This window comes from Borostomias antarcticus (assembly GCF_949987555.1).
Source record: "Borostomias antarcticus genome assembly, chromosome: 4".
NCBI classification, from domain to species: domain Eukaryota; kingdom Metazoa; phylum Chordata; class Actinopteri; order Stomiiformes; family Stomiidae; genus Borostomias; species Borostomias antarcticus.
This window is the reverse complement of record NC_140237.1, coordinates 24,731,600-24,749,540: the sequence shown is the minus strand read 5'-3', so window position 1 is coordinate 24,749,540 and position 17,941 is coordinate 24,731,600. Positions and strand designations below refer to the sequence as shown.

The 17,941-nt window shown below is 44.3% G+C and overlaps 1 protein-coding gene across 1 annotated transcript; it reads left to right on the top strand.

The window, feature by feature from the left end:
* Window positions 1-101: 101 nt before the first annotated feature.
* On the top strand, window positions 102-17,288 carry ano9b (anoctamin 9b; the record flags this gene model as incomplete). Its single annotated transcript, XM_084437400.1, has 24 exons — window positions 102-122; window positions 1,082-1,156; window positions 3,096-3,218; window positions 3,567-3,706; window positions 3,830-3,879; window positions 4,006-4,064; window positions 5,023-5,102; window positions 5,406-5,540; window positions 7,771-7,864; window positions 7,954-8,014; window positions 8,318-8,400; window positions 9,254-9,358; window positions 10,609-10,773; window positions 10,903-10,939; window positions 11,035-11,146; window positions 11,349-11,406; window positions 11,572-11,669; window positions 13,940-14,136; window positions 14,457-14,609; window positions 14,785-14,932; window positions 15,916-16,038; window positions 16,218-16,311; window positions 16,832-16,944; window positions 17,063-17,288. The coding sequence occupies 24 exons, from the start codon at window positions 102-104 to the stop codon at window positions 17,097-17,099; spliced, it is 2,361 nt and encodes a 786-aa protein (XP_084293526.1). The 3' UTR covers window positions 17,100-17,288.
* Window positions 17,289-17,941: the final 653 nt, after the last annotated feature.

The following is a 17,941-nucleotide window of genomic DNA, read 5'->3' as shown; positions in this document are numbered from 1 at the left end:
GGCATATGACAGAGATGTATCCCTACAGACAAGAGACTAGAAAAAACAGCACGTTATAGTTAGTTTATCCATCCTCTCGAGCTGAATAACCTCAACGCGGCATGTTCTTCAAGAAGACTGCGGTAAGTCGAGGATGTTTGTTCGTTGTACTTTCAGCTACTGCAGTGCCGACTGCTCAATAGCTGCGAGGAGCCTATGGTGAGATCATGTACATTCAAATTGCCCTCTTCTGTAACCATTCTAAACCGATACATACTGTAGTATGTCACCCCAATAGAAATGTATTTTATGTACTTGAGTCTGTTTATATTACCAGTGCCAAAGACAAGTTTTCTTATCTCTGTCAACAGCCTAATAATAATACATCTATGTTATTTAATGTACAAACTAGTTCAAAACTGGCTTGAGAAGCTTTCATTCACTGATAAGTCATGATGATATAAAATCTTATTTTTCTGTATTGATGTAGTTTTAACATACGTTACCCACGCGTGACTAGTGTCTGTAGTAGCTTATTTCACTGTACTGGTGAAATATGCCCTGATTGTTCTTTAGTCCAAGTATAGGAACTGCTCAACTCGGAAAAGTGTGAGTTGATAAAGTGAAGTTCTGGCACACCCCAGATATACTATCAGTCAAGATTTGAACATGATAAAGATAGGCTACCCCCGAGTGTAATTCACTGGGACTTTGGCCACATGTGAATAAATAAAGTTTTATCTAGATCGGTCAAAACCTCCAGAGATCTGAAAGAGTTGGGCGCTGAAGTCTCTATTCCTGGACGCTCTACATTGTGTTCAGACACTTGGAATCTCTCGGAGAGGCAAGTCAGGGCCTGCTGTCACCTGCACCCACGCAAGACTGAAAAAACAAAGGGACCTGCATAGTAGCCCTTCAGTGGGTGGGTGGGTTACAGAGTTAGGTTCTATTACTGTCCTGCTGTTGTGTGTGTGGATGAGTTGCAGGTTTAGGTTCTATAACTGCCCTGCTGTTGTGTGTGTGGGTGAGTCACAGGGTTGTGTGCTTAAAACACAGCTGAAGGTTGCCCCTGGGGTTGCCACTGTGTGTCTCTGAATTTCAGGACGACATCGAGCTGCAGGAGAAGCCCCAGCATGGCGCCGACAACAGCACTTCTCCGCTGCTGCGTCCGCCTCTGGTGAGAGCAAACACACACAGTAATATAAAAGCTATCTCTGCCTAGCTGGCAGCCAACCATTTAGATATCCCTTCATTTCACAGCATGTTCTACTCTGTATCTCCACATGTGACAAATAAAGCTTGTCTAAAGATATACGGGGACATGAGCGAAGCATTTATGTATTCAAAAACAGTAAAACCCAGGGGTTATGAGGGCTACCTGTGAAGGGACAGGTCAGAAGGTGTGGTCGTTGTTAAATATGGACAGAGACAGGTAGGGTGGTGTGTACACTGGTGACTGGTACTGTTTATGACAGTAGGCTGCCTGGCTTTATGGCGCCAGTGTCGAGAGCGAGTGGCAGGTACCTGTCCTGTGAGTGAACAGTTGAAGCTTGATTGAACAATTACAGGTTGTGGTTGTGAGTTACCGTGAATGGTGCTCGGAGCACTAACGCACTGTACATCGTAGGGAGCCAACAGACTGGACTCGGATGCTTCCATATATTCTTTATTCAATACTATACTGTACACATGCTGTACATACAGTATGGATGTATATAGTACCTGTTCCCCATTTTTTTTTTTTTTTTCATATTTCATATTATTCATATTTCATTTTTCATATTTAATTTTTTATTCTTACTACTCTTCATCTAGCGTTTTTCTTTTCCTTTTCCAACTTTGCTGTAATTTCCACTGCTGAAACACTAAATTTCCCCCTAGGGGGATCAACAAAGTAGCCTATGTATCTATCCATACATCCGTCCATCCACATGTACTGCATCTATCATGCTCTGTGGCATGTATAGAAATGTTGAGCAGGCCCAGTTGACTTGGATTTTGGATCAAGACAACAAGAGGAAAAGATCTAAGGGACTTTGAAAGAGGGTTCATTATTGTGACAGGGATTGCAGGAGCGTGATGTGTCAGTGATATTAGATTTATCGGAAAGAGGAAGTGGTGAAAGCACACATTCGATGACCACAACGCTCGTGCGTATACAGTAAGGGAAAACAAGTCTTCCTCAGGTGACTGAGAATGTCAATGCAGAGCATTGCAGACTGTCAACACAGACATTTTGTTGACAACTGCATAGAGAGGGATATGCGGTAGGGTTGCAGTGCATAAACACTATTAATTACAAAGACGAACGCACATTTCAGAGTTCAGTGGTGCAACAACCATTGGCCCTGGTCTCCAGAGATGTGGAAAAAGTGATATGGTCAGATGAGTCATCCTTCACCATGTTCTCGACAATTGGGCGAGTGCATGTGTAGCGTTCTCCAACAGAGCGGTACAGGCCTGAGTAATTGATCACTACATTGAAGGGGTGCAGTGGCTCTGTTATTCTGTGGGGGCATTTTCCTGGCATGGTTTGGGCACCGATTGTCCCCTTAGAAGGAAGGGCCACTGCAAATCAATAAAAAGATATTCTGAGTGATCAACTTTATCCTACGATGAAACATTTCTATCCTGACGTGAGTGGTCTCTTCCAGGATGACAGTGCCCTCATCCACAGCACGAGGGGTCACTGAATGGTTTGATGACTATACAAATGATGTGAATCATTTCGCAGTCACCAGGTCTCAACTCAACTTAACAAGTATGGGAGATTTTGGATTGACATGTTAGACAGCGCTCTCCACCGCCATCATCAACACACCAAATGAGGGAACATGGGTGTGCTATCCCTCCAGTAGAGTTCCAGAGACTTATAGAATCTATACCACGGCACATTGAAGCTGTTCTGGCAGCCTGTGGTGGCCCAACACCTTACTAAGACACTTTGTTGGCATTTTCCAATAACTTGTCACCCATATGTACATATATGACTATAATAACAGGTATGAAAGGGTCAGTCAGGGGTAGGGTCAGGGTTAGATAAGGACAAGGTCGGTTAGGATTAGGCTTGTATCACAGCACCTTGCCGATGAACACAGCCTCTGTCATGCCCCCAGCCCACGCGGAGGTCATGTGATTACATCCTGGTCGCTGACCTGGTGGAGGATGCAGAGGACCCGCGGCTCCAGAAACAGTTAGCTTTCATAGAGCAGCTGAAGAAGAAGAACATGACGGTCACGGTGAGTCATCATGACCCTAGTCTCGCATAGCCAGACCTATCTACACACTTCATTTACACTGCGCCAGCGCTCGAGAAAGGTCTAGCTGAACTAATTGACTATGATGCTATGGTTGTTGTTGGATTGAATCTGATTGGCGATGGGAGCCACTGATTGGCCGACCACATGAATCGGCGCCACTGATTGGGCAGTAATAAACAAATGCCAAGGCCTATCCCCAAAACCTACATCCATTGAGTCAGACCATCACGACCATAAACTTATACTCTGCTTTAACCCCTAAGTTTCACCTTAACCTCATCCCGAAACCTGACCTTGTGGATCTTGTGCACTGTTGTTGTGTCAAAGAGAATCCTACATGATGACAAAGTGTTCTATGGACTGCGGGCCCACAAAGAGGTGTTTGATCAGTACAAGTACCTGCTGAAGGTGTCGGATGCCTGCAACTGGACAGGAGACCAGAAGGGGCCGGTCCCTCAAGCTATTAGGTAGTATACTGTATATATAGAACTGTATCTTTGTCCCTGAACCACCTCCTCTACACTGTACACGCCTCCTCTGTCCTCAACCCCTCTCCTCTCCCCCCGGTGTGCTCTCCTCATGGTTTCCAGGATCAGAATCGTGCACTACATTCTGTATCACACCTTCATCAACACGGGAGGTAGGTGGCCTCTCAGTGCTTCCATTTACAGGAACGTATGTTCTCCTCGTTCTGCATGCACGGTGTGCTTCTCCATCTATCCGACAAACCCCTTGACCCCCGACCGACGCTGTGACCTCTTTTCAGAGGACCTGAGAGAACTGATTAGCAAAGATGTTTTCGAGGCCATGTTCTGTCTACACGAGGTAAGATGCACTGCTGGGTTTGGCCCTTGCTTACTGCTGCACTTCTTTTTAAAATGTTGCATGTTACTTGATTTCTTCATTTTTATAATTTCATTTTAACCTTTTTTTTTAATTGGGTTTAACCTTCCATCTTATTTCCCCTTATTATTATTTATTATGTATTATTATTATTATTATTATTTTAGGGCTGTCAACGTTAATGCGTTAACACTCGCAATTATTCTGGAAACTTTAATGCGTTAAAAATAATTTATGCATATTAATCATATTACCACATTTGACCCCAACTTACTCACGTAATTCCAAACGCGAGTGTTTAGGAGGCTGAATTACTGAAGGGATGTGAAACGCGGATAAGTTATCTGCATTTCACATGCAGTAGGCCTAATTCAGCCATGTAAACACTCGCGTGAACACTCACTGAGATGACACAACGGTCCGAGGTAAAGTTGGTTTCATATTGGACATTCAACAGACGTTCACATTCAGCATGGTGAATTTCATTTCAGAAAGCTTCCAGGTGGAAGTTTAGATTTAAAAAAAATGTATGTGCATATTTCATTGATGACTGACATGTTTTTCCACCTTAGCAAGTAAAAAAAAAAACGCAAAAAAACTGCCCCTGAATCTGAATGTCAGGCTACTAACTTTGTCATGCACTTTGTTAAACTTGTGATTAATTTGATTATTTTTTTAATCGATTGACAGCCCCGATAATAATAATATATATATTTAAAAAAATAATAAAAAAAATAAATATATATAATTATTATTATTATTATTAAGAATATTTATATTATTGTTATTATTTGTATTATTACTTTCTCCCTGGGTTTTGTTGATGTTATTTGCTATTTTGGTGAAGTGGATTGTAAATCTCAGCGTCCGTGAGGGATGAGGAGAGCCCAGTACTGTACAGGTGTGGGCCCTTTAAACCCCAAGGCGTTTGTGTTTTCAGAGGAAGAAGCAGAAAGCGCTGAAGGAGAAGTGGGCCCGGTGGTCTGCTGTGTGTGTGGGCCAGCCCATCTCTGAGGTCCGGTGAGTCACCCCCCCACTCTCATTTCATTTCATTCATTTGATTTGTTAAGGGGGACAAGCACATTGATGAACATTCATGGAACGTAAAATGCACATAGAATGTAAATGCACCCAACCAATTATAGCCAGAGGCTAATTTCCAAAGGCAGTCCCCCTGCCAGGAATTAAAGGCTGTTCCTAGTGGATACAAAGTGGATAAAAAAAACCCTGACCCCTGAAATCAGCCCACAAGCCCCAACAGAAGTTTTTCTCTTATTCCAGCCTGTGATCAAGCTGCCCTTGTTCTCTTGTATGTCCTGGCAGGGAATACTTTGGGGAGAAGGTGGCCCTGTACTACCTGTGGCTGGGCTGGTACACCCGTCTGCTGGTGCCTGCTGCCGGGGTCGGCCTGGTGGTGTTCCTCTACGGCCTGGCCTTCTTCAACACCAGCCCTCTCATGTGAGCCCCAGCTCTAGTCTGCCCTGATTAATACACGCAGTCCTCTGTATTAAAGACTCCTGTTGCTGACCCTCATTTACTAAGCGACTATAGGACAGAAAACGGTAATTTCCTCGCCAGGTTCAGACGTTATCAATTTGGACTTGAGCGGAGGGGGCGACCAAAACTCCCGTTAGGTCTCAGCTCATGTACACGAGTTTGAAATTGAAAGTGCAGCCACATATTCATCACTTAAAAATATGTGCCTACCCTATGGCAAAATATTCTATTTTATTTTTTTGTCATAAATCCTTGTTCTTGGCCGTATTACACATCTTCTTGTCATGAACTGCAAGGGTGAGGCCAGAATATGTATGGGCGGGATATTCAAATTCCCATTGATTTCAGCCAGCACATTTATCAACGGCTGATAATTTGTACGATGAGATTGGCGGCATATGAAAGTTTGATGAATGGTTTCAATGTTCCGTTGATAAATGAGGGCCACTGTGTTTCTACTGGTTGCCTCAGTATTGACTCTCCTCTCACTGTGTTTCTACTGGTTGCCTCTGTATTGACTCCTCTCACTGTGTTTCTACTGGTTGCCTCTTTATTGACTCTCCTCTCACTATGTTTCTACTGGTTGCCTCAGTATTGACTCTCCTCTCACTGTGTTTCTACTGGTTGCCTCTGTATTGACTCCTCTCACTGTGTTTCTACTGGTTGCCTCTGTATTGACTCTCCTCTCACTGTGTTTCTACTGGTTGCCTCTGTATTGACTCTCCTCTCACTGTGTTTCTACTGGTTGCCTCTGTATTGACTCCTCTCACTGTGTTTCTACTGGTTGCCTCTGTATTGACTCCTCTCACTGTTTCTACTGGTTGCCTCTGTATTGACTCTCCTCTCACTGTGTTTCTACTGGTTGCCTCTGTATTGACTCCTCTTACTGTGTTTCTACTGGTTGCCTCTGTATTGACTCCTCTCACTGTGTTTCTACTGGTTGCCTCTGTATTGACTCTCCTCTCACTGTGTTTCTACTGGTTGCCTCTGTATTGACTCCTCTCACTGTGTTTCTACTGGTTGCCTCTGTATTGACTCTCCTCTCACTGTGTTTCTACTGGTTGCCTCTGTATTGACTCTCCTCTCACTGTGTTTCTACTGGTTGCCTCTGTATTGACTCCTCTCACTGTGTTTCTACTGGTTGCCTCTGTATTGACTCCTCTCACTGTTTCTACTGGTTGCCTCTGTATTGACTCCTCTCACTGTGTTTCTACTGTGTGCCTCTGTATTGACTCTCCTCTCACTGTGTTTCTACGGGTTGCCTCTGTATTGACTCTCCTCTCACTGTGTTTCTACTGGTTGCCTCTGTATTGACTCTCCTCTCACTGTTTCTACTGGTTGCCTCTGTATTGACTCTCCTCTCACTGTGTTTCTACTGGTTGCCTCTGTATTGACTCTCCTCTCACTGTGTTTCTACTGGTTGCCTCTGTATTGACTCCTCTCACTGTGTTTCTACTGGTTGCCTCTGTATTGACTCTCTCACTGTGTTTCTACTGGTTGCCTCTGTATTGACTCTCTCACTGTGTTTCTACTGGTTGCCTCTGTATTGACTCTCTCACTGTGTTTCTACTGGTTGCCTCTGTATTGACTCCTCTCACTGTGTTTCTACTGGTTGCCTCTGTATTGACTCTCCTCTCACTGTGTTTCTACTGGTTGCCTCTGTATTGACTCTCATCTCACTGTGTTTCTACTGGTTGCCTCTGTATTGACTCTCCTCTCACTGTGTTTCTACTGGTTGCCTCTGTATTGACTCTCCTCTCACTGTGTTTCTACTGGTTGCCTCTGTATTGACTCTCCTCTCACTGTGTTTCTACTGGTTGCCTCTGTATTGACTCCTCTCACTGTGTTTCTACTGGTTGCCTCTGTATTGACTCTCCTCTCACTGTGTTTCTACTGGTTGCCTCAGTATTGACTCTCCTCTCACTGTGTTTCTACTGGTTGCCTCTGTATTGACTCCTCTCACTGTGTTTCTACTGGTTGCCTCTGTATTGACTCTCCTCTCACTGTGTTTCTACTGGTTGCCTCTGTATTGACTCCTCTCACTGTGTTTCTACTGGTTGCCTCTGTATTGACTCTCTCACTGTGTTTCTACTGGTTGCCTCTGTATTGACTCCTCTCTATGTGTTTCTACTGGTTGCCTCTGTATTGACTCTCCTCTCACTGTTCTGCTGTCTGTGCCTCTATATTGCAGAAAGGAAGTCTGTGAATCTGACACCATCATGTGCCCAAGGTGCGACAAAAGATGTAAAGTTTGGCAGCTGTCTGAGACCTGCACCTATGCCAAGGTAAGTAATACTGTACTTCTCTACTTTACTCAACTGTACTCTACTCTACTGTACTCTAGTCAGCAGGCACACATGTCTTCTGTGTGCAGGTGAGCCACCTGTTTGACAACGAAGGCACCGTGACATTTGCCATGTTCATGGCAGTCTGGGGTAAGTCTAATGTCTCTCTGGGGTAAGTCTAATGTCTCTCTGGGGTAAGTCTTATGTCTGTCTGGGGTAAGTCTAATGTCTTTCTGGGGTTAGTCATGTCTGTCTGGGGTAAGTCTAATGTCTCTCTGGGGTAAGTCATGTCTGTCTGGGAAGTCTTATGTCTCTCTGGGGTAAGTCTAATGTCTCTCTGGGGAAAGTCTTATATGCATATATTTCTGTCTGATGTTCATAGAGGTAATTCTATGTTCAGCATTGTATTGACTGTCCATCTGTGTTGACTGTCCTGGCCGGCCCCGCCCACAGCCACCCTCTTCCTGGAGCTGTGGAAGCGACACCGTGCCCAGTACGTGTCCAAATGGAAGGCCTTCGACTGGTGTGAGGAGGAGGTACAGTACTGTCGTCTACCTAGACCCTGTCCAAACCTGCTGTAGACCAGGCTCTATTCTGGTCCTAAATCAGCTGCTCAAAGTTCTACACAGCAAAAACCAGAGGTCTTTTAATAAGTTATTTACATACTAAGAAGCTATCCTAATCAATGATAAACTGCAGCCTACTAGACCAACCATATTTTGGTTGGGACTCCCCGTACACAATAGAAATAAGAATGTGTGTGTAAGTTAATAATACCCGGGATAAGATAGTAAAATGAGAAGGATCAGGTTAAATGCAGGTGAATAGATTTATTATACAAATAGCTAAATGAATGAATGAATGAAGAAATGAATCAGGCAATCAATGAATCGATGTATTAGTTATAAAATCCAAATTTGAAAATCCAAGTTGAGAAAAACCTTCAACAATGGTTAATAAAACATAGTAAAAAGGCAAAACAATCCAAATGTAATTCAAAGACTAGGAGTTTGTCCTTAACAGAACTCTAAACTTGTCTATGTGCTTATTCGCACAGTAGCTCATACTGACCGGAACCTCAAAGTAATCTTCCTCAAATACCCAACCCAACTTTACACGTATACCAAAGAACATTTCAAACATACCAAATATATCAGATGGGAGCACACCGCCCTGGTCACAACAATAATATACACACGTAGAAAACAGATGAGTCAAATTCCAAAATAAAAGTCCCCTCAGGGCCCTTCAGCCAGCGGTGTGATCATATCAGAGAGTCTGACTGAGCTTGAAACCTGCCATTTGACTGCGTTTGACACATGTAGCTTGTGGTCATTTCATCCGGCAAAGCCAGATTCCACTGCTTATTGTGTTTTTTCCTTGTGATAGGAGGAGCTAATACTGGAGATCGTGAACGACCCGGACTGCCACCCCAAGCAGTTCCGCCACTCGTACCTGCGTAGCGTTCTGGTCCTTCTGCTAGTCACAGGCATGGTAAGGCTGTGTGTGTGTGTGCGTGTGTGTGTGTGTGCGTGTGTGCGCGTGCGTGTGTGTGCGTGCTACTGTAAACCGGTGGACTGCTGAGCCTGGAGATCAGATCAGATGTCTCCCTCACAGACAGGCAGCTCACAAACGAGTCGTGTTGTATCGACAACTGGAAACCCAAAACAGCTGCGTCATTCTGGCACTTTGTATAATTACTTACTATAAAATCTGGAGGACTTAATACAGAAAAGCTGGTCAGAAAGTAAGACTTGCCCGCTATTTTTACGACATCTCACAATCTCGGTGGCCGTAAGAATAGACATTTATTCTTTCAGCACAGAATCTTGTTTTGGGTTATCCTGCTTTCAAAACCTAACCAACTCTATCCCTATACCTACTGTAACCATAACCCAAATATAAGGTATTTATAGCTAAAATGCTCTAACTCATTTCTTCCGGTTGCTGTAAAAATATTCACTACCTTAAACAAAACATAAAATAAACTACGACCATGCATTTTGTGTCACGTGTTTGTGTTTGTGTGTGTGCGCGTGTGTGCGCGTGTGTGCGTGTGTGTGCGCATGCATGCAGGGCCGTCACCAGCGCTGTGCGAGTCGTGCGGTCGCACAGCGCCTCATGCAAGGCCTAATAGACTAGTCAATCTGTGAGAAAAGGGTACAAACCTGGAAAAAAATGCTAAAAAACATAGGTCACACTTTACAATAAGGGTCACAAAAAACATTAGTTAACTGTTAACTAATGCTTATTTAGGGTTAGGTTAGGTTTCTAATGTTAATTAATACCTTAGTTAAGATTAGGGTTAGGTGAGTTAACCTTAGTTAACATAAATAACATTAGTAAATGGTTAATAGAGACATTAGTTAACTGTTACTTAATGCTTAATAATGCATTAACTAATGCTTATTAATGTACCCTTATTGTAAAGTGTTACCAAAACATAACTGTTTTTTTTTTGTATTTAGCTTATGAAACCTTCCCACTTAACATACCTAAAAGGTATTGTTCAAAAAAACCTTTAAAACACCAGAGTTCTCAACTTAAAAAAATCAAACCAGCACCAAACCGATTATGATGCTGTATTATACTGTGATCTTGATTCATGTGCATGTTAATGGGCCTCACGTGCCACGGTCGCACAGGGCCTCGCACCCCCCTCGCGATGGCCCTGTGTGTGTGTCTGTGTGTGCACGTGTGTGTGTCCGTGCATGTGTGTTCACATGCGTGCGTCTTGTCCACAGCTGGTGGTGATCATCGGCCTCACCCACGCCCTGGTGATATTCCGCGTGGTGGCGTCTGTGCAGCTGGCGGAAGCGAGCTGGGAGTTCCTGAGGGATCACGCCAGCATGGTGGCCGTGATGCTGGGCTCCGTGTTGCACTACATCACCATTCAGGTCATGACACGGGTAAGTACCCTCTCCTATCCATCTCGCCCCTCTTACTGGTCAGGTAAAACCTCACCATCACCCTATTGGTCAGTCTGAATCTCTTCTCTGATCCTATTGGCCGGTCTTGAACTCCTCCCTTCCTCACAGGTCAACAGGATTGTGGCTTTCAAGCTGTGCGAGATAGGTGAGTGTGAGAGTGCGGAGCCGCCCGTATCGGTGCATTCTTATTGGTCTAGAGACCGCAGGCGCGTCAGGTCAGTGTGTTTGTGACCTCTGCAGAGAAGACGCGCTCGTTTGCCGCCACAGAAAGGAGCTTCACCGTCAAGATGTTCACCTTCCAGTTCTTCACTCTCTTCTCATCACTCTTCTACGTGGCCTTCTTCCTGGGCAGGTACTGTGCTCCCCATGTTCTATGTGTGTGCGTGCATGCGTGTACACCTGCGTGTATGTGTGTGTGTGTGTGTGTGTGTGTGTGCGTGTGTGCGTGTGTGCGTGTGCGTGTGTGCGTGTGTGCGTGTGTGTGTGTGTGTGTGTGTGTGTGTGTGTGTGTGTGTGTGAAGTGGGAGAGTCACAAGCTCTTTCCTTCTGAACAGGATCAACGGTCATCCGGGCAGCTATGTGCGCGTTGCTGGAAAGTGGAGGCTGGAGGAGGTGAGGAGATCATGTACACTTTTGATAAAAGTGTATACTACAGCTTAATGACTAAATGTAATCTACATGACAATGCTCTGACGGAGTAGAACCCCCTCTCTCCTCTCCTTTGCCCTTCTTCTTCTCTCTAATCCCCTCCTCTCATCACTTCTCCTCTCTTCACAGTGTCACCCCAGCGGTTGTCTCACTGACCTCTTCATTCAGATGGCCATCATAATGCTGCTCAAACAGACCATCAACAACATCTTTGAATTCACTGTGCCGTAAGTACACATGTCTCTAGTAGTAGTAACAGTAGTAGTGGTGGTGGTGGTGGTGGTAGTAGTAGTAGTAGTAGTGGTAGTAGTAGTAGTAGTAGTTTTTATGGTAGTAGTAGTAGTAGTAGTTTTTATGGTAGTAGTAGTATCACTAGTAGTAGTAGTAGTGGTGGTGGTGGTGGTGATGGTAGTAGTAGTTGTTGTTGTTAGTAGTAGTAGTGGTGGTAGTAGTTTTTATGGTAGTAGTAGTAGTAGTGGTAGTGGTGGTGGTAGTAGTGGTAGTGGTGGTGGTGGTGGTGGTAGTAGTAGTAGTAGTAGTAGTAGTAGTTTTTATGGTAGTAGTAGTAGTTTTTATGGTAGTAGTAGTAGTTTTTATGGTAGTAGTAGTAGTAGTAGTAGTAGTAGTAGTAGTAGTTTTTATGGTAGTAGTAGTAGTGGTGGTAGTAGTAGTAGTAGTAGTAGTTTTTATGGTAGTAGTGGTAGTAGGTGTAGTAGTAGTGGTAGTAGGTGTAGTTGTAGAAGTAGTATCAGTAGTAGTAGTAGTAGCAGTTGTAGTAGCAATATTAGTTAGTAGTAGTAGTATCAGTAGTAGTAGTAGTACTGTATTAAGTGAGTAACTTAATACAGTATTGAGTAACTGAAAACAATGTGTAGTCATTCAGGGAATCAAATCAGATACTATTGTTCAACAACATGGCGTGCCACAAGGCCCAACCCTTGGTCCTCTTATTTTTTCCATATTCATTAATGATATCCCATCCATCTGTTCTAAATGCTCTGTTCAACTCTATGCAGACGATACAGTTATATACACTTCCGGGACTACCTTATCTCTGATTGAATCTGCTTTACAGTCAGATTTTAATGCTGTACAATCCTGGCTTATGTCAAATAAACGAATACTCAAAAGAAAGAAATCTCACACTATAATCTTTGGCACACGTCAGAACATAAAATCTAAATCTAGAGACTCATTACTTACACCGTGTCCCAACTGCTTGCGACGCGAGCAACAGAACGCGACATCGCACGCTTGCTGTCCTAACTGAAACTGTTAAATTTCCTGTTCTGTTACGTCATTTGTCTATATTCCCAACTGAAGACAGACGCCTGTCAACGCGAGCGACAGGAGCAAAATAGGAACAGGGCGAGCGTCAAAAGGGCAGTTAAAACGTTGCCCCGCTTCGCGCTGCGTCGCTCGCGTCCAGTTAGGACATAACAATAGAAAACAAAGCAATGGAACGCATTTTGTCGCTGACGCTCGCTCGCGTCGCGTGTAGTTAGGACACGGTGTTAGTATCACCTGTCTGGATGGAACACCCCTGCTTAAAGTTGAGCAAACAAAGTACTTGGGATTATTTCTGGACTCAGAACTCACATTCAAATGCCATATTAGCCAAACTGTCAAGAAATTATTTTCTATTGGGATTCTCCATAGATCCAGGGACTGTTCCTTCTCTGCAAGAAAGAAATTAGCTACACAACTCTTCTTGCCAATATTCGACTATGCTGACGTTTATCAATGTGCCTATAAATCTACTCTACTTCCTCTTAATACTGTTTACAATAGATTATGCAGATTCGTTCTGGAATGCCTGTTTTCCACATTGCCAAATGTATAAATCTCTGAGTTGGCCTTCTCTCTCATCTAGGAGACATCAACATTGGTTACAGTTTATTTTCAAATGTTTTCACTTCAACCATCCTACTGGTACCTTTTTCCTCTAGCCACCTTCTGAGACATTCATCACGAGTCTTTTTTTTATTTTCCTGCCGTTTCCAAGACTATAGCAAAGAATGCATTTATGCACAAAGCTCCATCTGACTGGAACAACTTACCGGTCAATATCCATTGACCGGTAAGTCAACCGGTCTCATCACTCTACCTTTTCAAAAATGCTCTCACTTCCTTTTATGCAACTAATTGTACATGTACCTGATCAAATATTGTGATAGAATGTCTTAACTTTGTATTATCTTTGTAGCAACACCATCACTTACCTTACTCTGTATTCAACAGCTATCTACTAATTTTGCATGCAAGATTCATGTTTAAGCGCATATTATGTATGGGTGTATGTGTGTGATTGTTGTCCTGTGTTGTCATTTGTTTGTGTCTTGGTGTTATTTGTTTTATTGTCTAAATGTGTAATTCTGGAATGTTCTGTTGTGTTGCTGTCAAGGGACCCCCTTGAAAACGAGATGATTCATCTCAAGGGGTTATTCCCAATACAGATTTTTTTCACAAGTGAGTAACTCTCCCTACTGTTGTCCAGCTGGTTTAAGAAGTGCTTCAGAAAGTCCACCACCAGGAAGCTGGTGAGGAAGTGTGGCCAGTGCTACAGGAAGAACTGCCGTGACGAGGAGGGAAATGTCGATCCATGTGACATCTGCAAGCTACAGGATTGGCTGCGTAACTATAGCCTGACCAGCGTCAATTTGTTTAGTCTCTTCAATGAGTTCCTGGAAATGGGTATGTTACATAATGGTGGTGATGATGATGATAATGATGATGGTGGTGGTGTCGATGATGATGATGATGATGGTGATGCTGATGATGATGATGGTGGTGGTGGTGGTGATGATGGTGGTTATGATAATGATGGTGGTGGGGATGATGATGATATTGGTGATGGTGGTGGTGGTGATCATGATGATGGTGGTGATAATGATCATGATGGTGGTGATTATGATGATGGTGGTGGTGATGATGATGCTGGTGGAGGTGATTATGACTTAATTGTATCAGTTATTGTATTGGTCTTGTTCTTGTGCTGCTCCTCTCTCCTGTAGTCATCCAGTTCAGCTTCACCACCATCTTTGTGGCGGCGTTTCCACTGGCTCCTCTGCTGGCTCTCGTCAACAACATCTTTGAGATCCGTCTGGACGCCATCAAGATGGTCAGCCTGGAGCAACGACTGGTCCCCAAGAAGACCAACGACATCGGTGAGCTGGTGTGGAGGAGGCCACGTTTAAACATTATTCTTGGCCAAGCCTTTGGAACATCCCACTGTCACTCCCAAAGTCGACTAGATCATCATCTGTCTTTCATTGGCCAGGACTATCGTCCTCCCTCTCTCCCTATTGGTCAGTGTTTCACCCTCGGGTGCTGTCTCCTCAGGTGTGTGGACCATGGTTCTGGAGGCGGTTGGAGTCCTGGCGGTCATCGCCAACGGCCTGGTCATCGGTGTCTCGTCTGACTTCATCCCTCGCCTGGTCTATCGGTACCACTACGGCCCGTGTGCCAACGGCACGGCAAACGACACCCAGTGAGTTCTACTCTATACGTCTACTGAGGTCTATCGTAGCTTCTCATCCGTTTATCTTGAAGCTGTCTGTTTCTGTGATGGCAACGGCAGTGTCTTGTGTATAAGCGGTTGATTCAAGTAGCCAGACAGGCTGAAAGACCTACCAATTCAAAACACAGTCTCTCGTTTATCGGTTCTGTGATACATTACAATACTGCCCTCTTCTGGCCTGGGAGTGTTGCTTCAGGGGGTATGTGCTCCTTAAGGCCAGTGTATACTTTATTTAAGCTGATGTCTTAGAACAAACCGTGGCATATAGTGTGAAATATTTGCACAACCCTAAGGTTAGTTATATTTACAGTTTGTGCAACAGAGATTTCAGAAGCTTCCATACAGCCAACCAATCACACTATGCGACAAATTATGATGGCGTCTGAGAACTTACAAGATTCAGGAGGTGCAGGACAGGTCTGCGACACCCCAGATCAGACATAAAATGGCATCTGATTGGCGTCATTTTTGTCTAGAATAGAATTTAGAATAGAAAAGTTTATTGGCCATATGTAACAAGTACAGCATCTTATCAGTGCTAATCAGTTCCTTATTCCTGTCCTAGTTACTCAGACATTTAAAGGTTCCCAAACTGGCGATTTACTATATTATCCATCGTCTATCAGTATCATCCTCATCTACTTATCCCATCCGATCATGGATGACTATGTCTGTGTCCATGATGTAGGCGGTGCAATTAAATAATGTTCAGGTATACAGTTGTGCATGTGCATAGTGTTTAAATGTTCCGAGTGTTGTCAGGTGTTGGTTCAAGTGTATAGTAGGGCAGAGTCTGTTGCTGTCTATTGTCTTGATAAGGTGCTCAAAGTGTCAAGTGATCAGTTCTTGGCCCGGGGGGGGGGGGGACCCCCTTGCCGACCATAAATTCAACTTTAAAACTTAAATCAACCTTTGACCTCACCCTCTGACCAACCCTGTGCTCTGCGCTGTAGCTGTATGCAGGGCTACATCAGTGACACGCTGTCCAGGGCGTCCATGACAGACCCGGTCGTAAGACAGGACTTCCTGCCCAGTCAGCTGATCACAGACGGAGGCCGCAATGTGTCACAGTGCAGGTGGGTGTCTCAGAGACAGCTGGAAGTAGTCACACTGCCATCTGGCGATGGGGACAATTAGAAAGGATGATAACGATGATGACAATGAAGATGGTGATGATATGGATGGTGGTGGTGATGGTGAAGGCCATGAAAGACGATGATGATGATGATGATGATGATGTGCTGCATGTCCTCAGTTATAAAGACTACCGCAGCGATGAAGACTACAGCCTGACGCCTCAGTTCTGGCTCATCATGGCCGCCCGCTTCGCCTTCGTCATCTTGTTTGAGGTCAGCGGCTCCATCAGTAGTTCAGACATAACACGCTCTCATATGCTTGTTTAGGCTAGCCGAAGTAGGTCAGTGACTAGTTTGTGCTTTATTATGTCTGGCTCAACGGATGTAGGTTTTTGAGATCAACCTCTCATTGGCTGCGCTCAGTTCCAGCAGAGCCAATCAGAATCAGCCCACGACACTATTTTGCAAGGGCACCGTTTGGGGAAAAAAACAACCAAGACGATTGTGATTGGTTTAAAGAAATACAGAAAGACTGTGTTTTTCCCCCCTATCTCTGGATGATAATAGGGTACAGCCAGACCCTTCTACAGAGCTGGAACAGTGCGAAACGATGTGTAGAGAAAGGTCTGGCTATGCGAGACTAGTGGTTTAGTGACTAGTCTGTCTCCTCTGTGTGTGTGTGTGTGTGTGTGTGTGTGTGTGTGTGTGTGTGTGTGTGTGTGTGTGTGTGTGTGTGTGTGTGTGTGTGTGTGTGTGTGTGTGTGTGTGTGTGTGTGTGTGTGTGTGCGTGCAGCACGTGGTGGTGATGTGTAAGTTCATAGCTGCCTGGTTCGTGCCGGACAAACCCATGAGCGTCCAGAACCACCGCCTGCATGACAAACTCAAGAGGCTCAAGGAGGAGCTATGGTAACTATGTCACCATGGTTACCAACAGTGTCTTCATGATGGTCTGTATCTGTGACATTTTGGTGAACTACAGTATGTTTACGTGTTTGTGTGTGTGCTGCGTGCTTGTGTTTTACAGGTCTATGAAGCACCACAGTCGGTCAACAGAGGTGTAGTTCCTGTATTGAAGTCCCAGCCTTAGACTGTGAAGTCCAACAAGAACTACAGCAATTCCCGAAATGACGGATAGGACTGCCTCCACTGGGGTTATAGGACTGCCTCCACTGGGATTATAGGACTGCCTCTACTGGGATTATAGGACTGCCTTCACTGGGATTATAGGACTGCCTCCACTGGGATTATAGGACTGCCTCTACTGAGATTATAGGACTTCTTCCACTGGGATTATAGGACGGCCTCTGCTGGGACTATCCCCACCGAGGTAGAGGAGACACCGTCTCCCTATCACGAGTCCTGGCTGGTATGATATAGTTTGATGTATGAATGTACTCTGCCGCCAATCAAATAATTGAAATAATCCTCAGGAACCCGTTCATGTTTTCCGTAGAAGTTCTTGCGTCCTTGTTCGTCTCCATGGACTTTCAACCGTCATTGCGGCAGAATCATATATTGTATGTGATGTACTTTACTGTACAGGACTTATTGGCACCTATTGATTGTGAGTATACAGTGTATACATTCAGGGTTATTTTATTGATTTATTTAATCTGGATGTGTTTTTAATCATCAAGATCATGTTTTGTGTTTTTGTTTTATTTTATGGAAACCAACATAGTCACGTTTCACCGCAGAAAAGATACACTGGTCTGGAGGACCCATCTCTCCATAAAGTTTCAATAATAACATCAGCATGTCTTTAGCAGTTTATGACTCTTTAGGTAGAGACATAGAGGTGGAAAATCAAGCCAATGAGATCCTTTTGTGTTGTGGCCCTCTCACTGGGTAGTAACACCTTGGTGCCACAAGAGGGCAGAGTTGTTCCATAGTTCCACTCAAG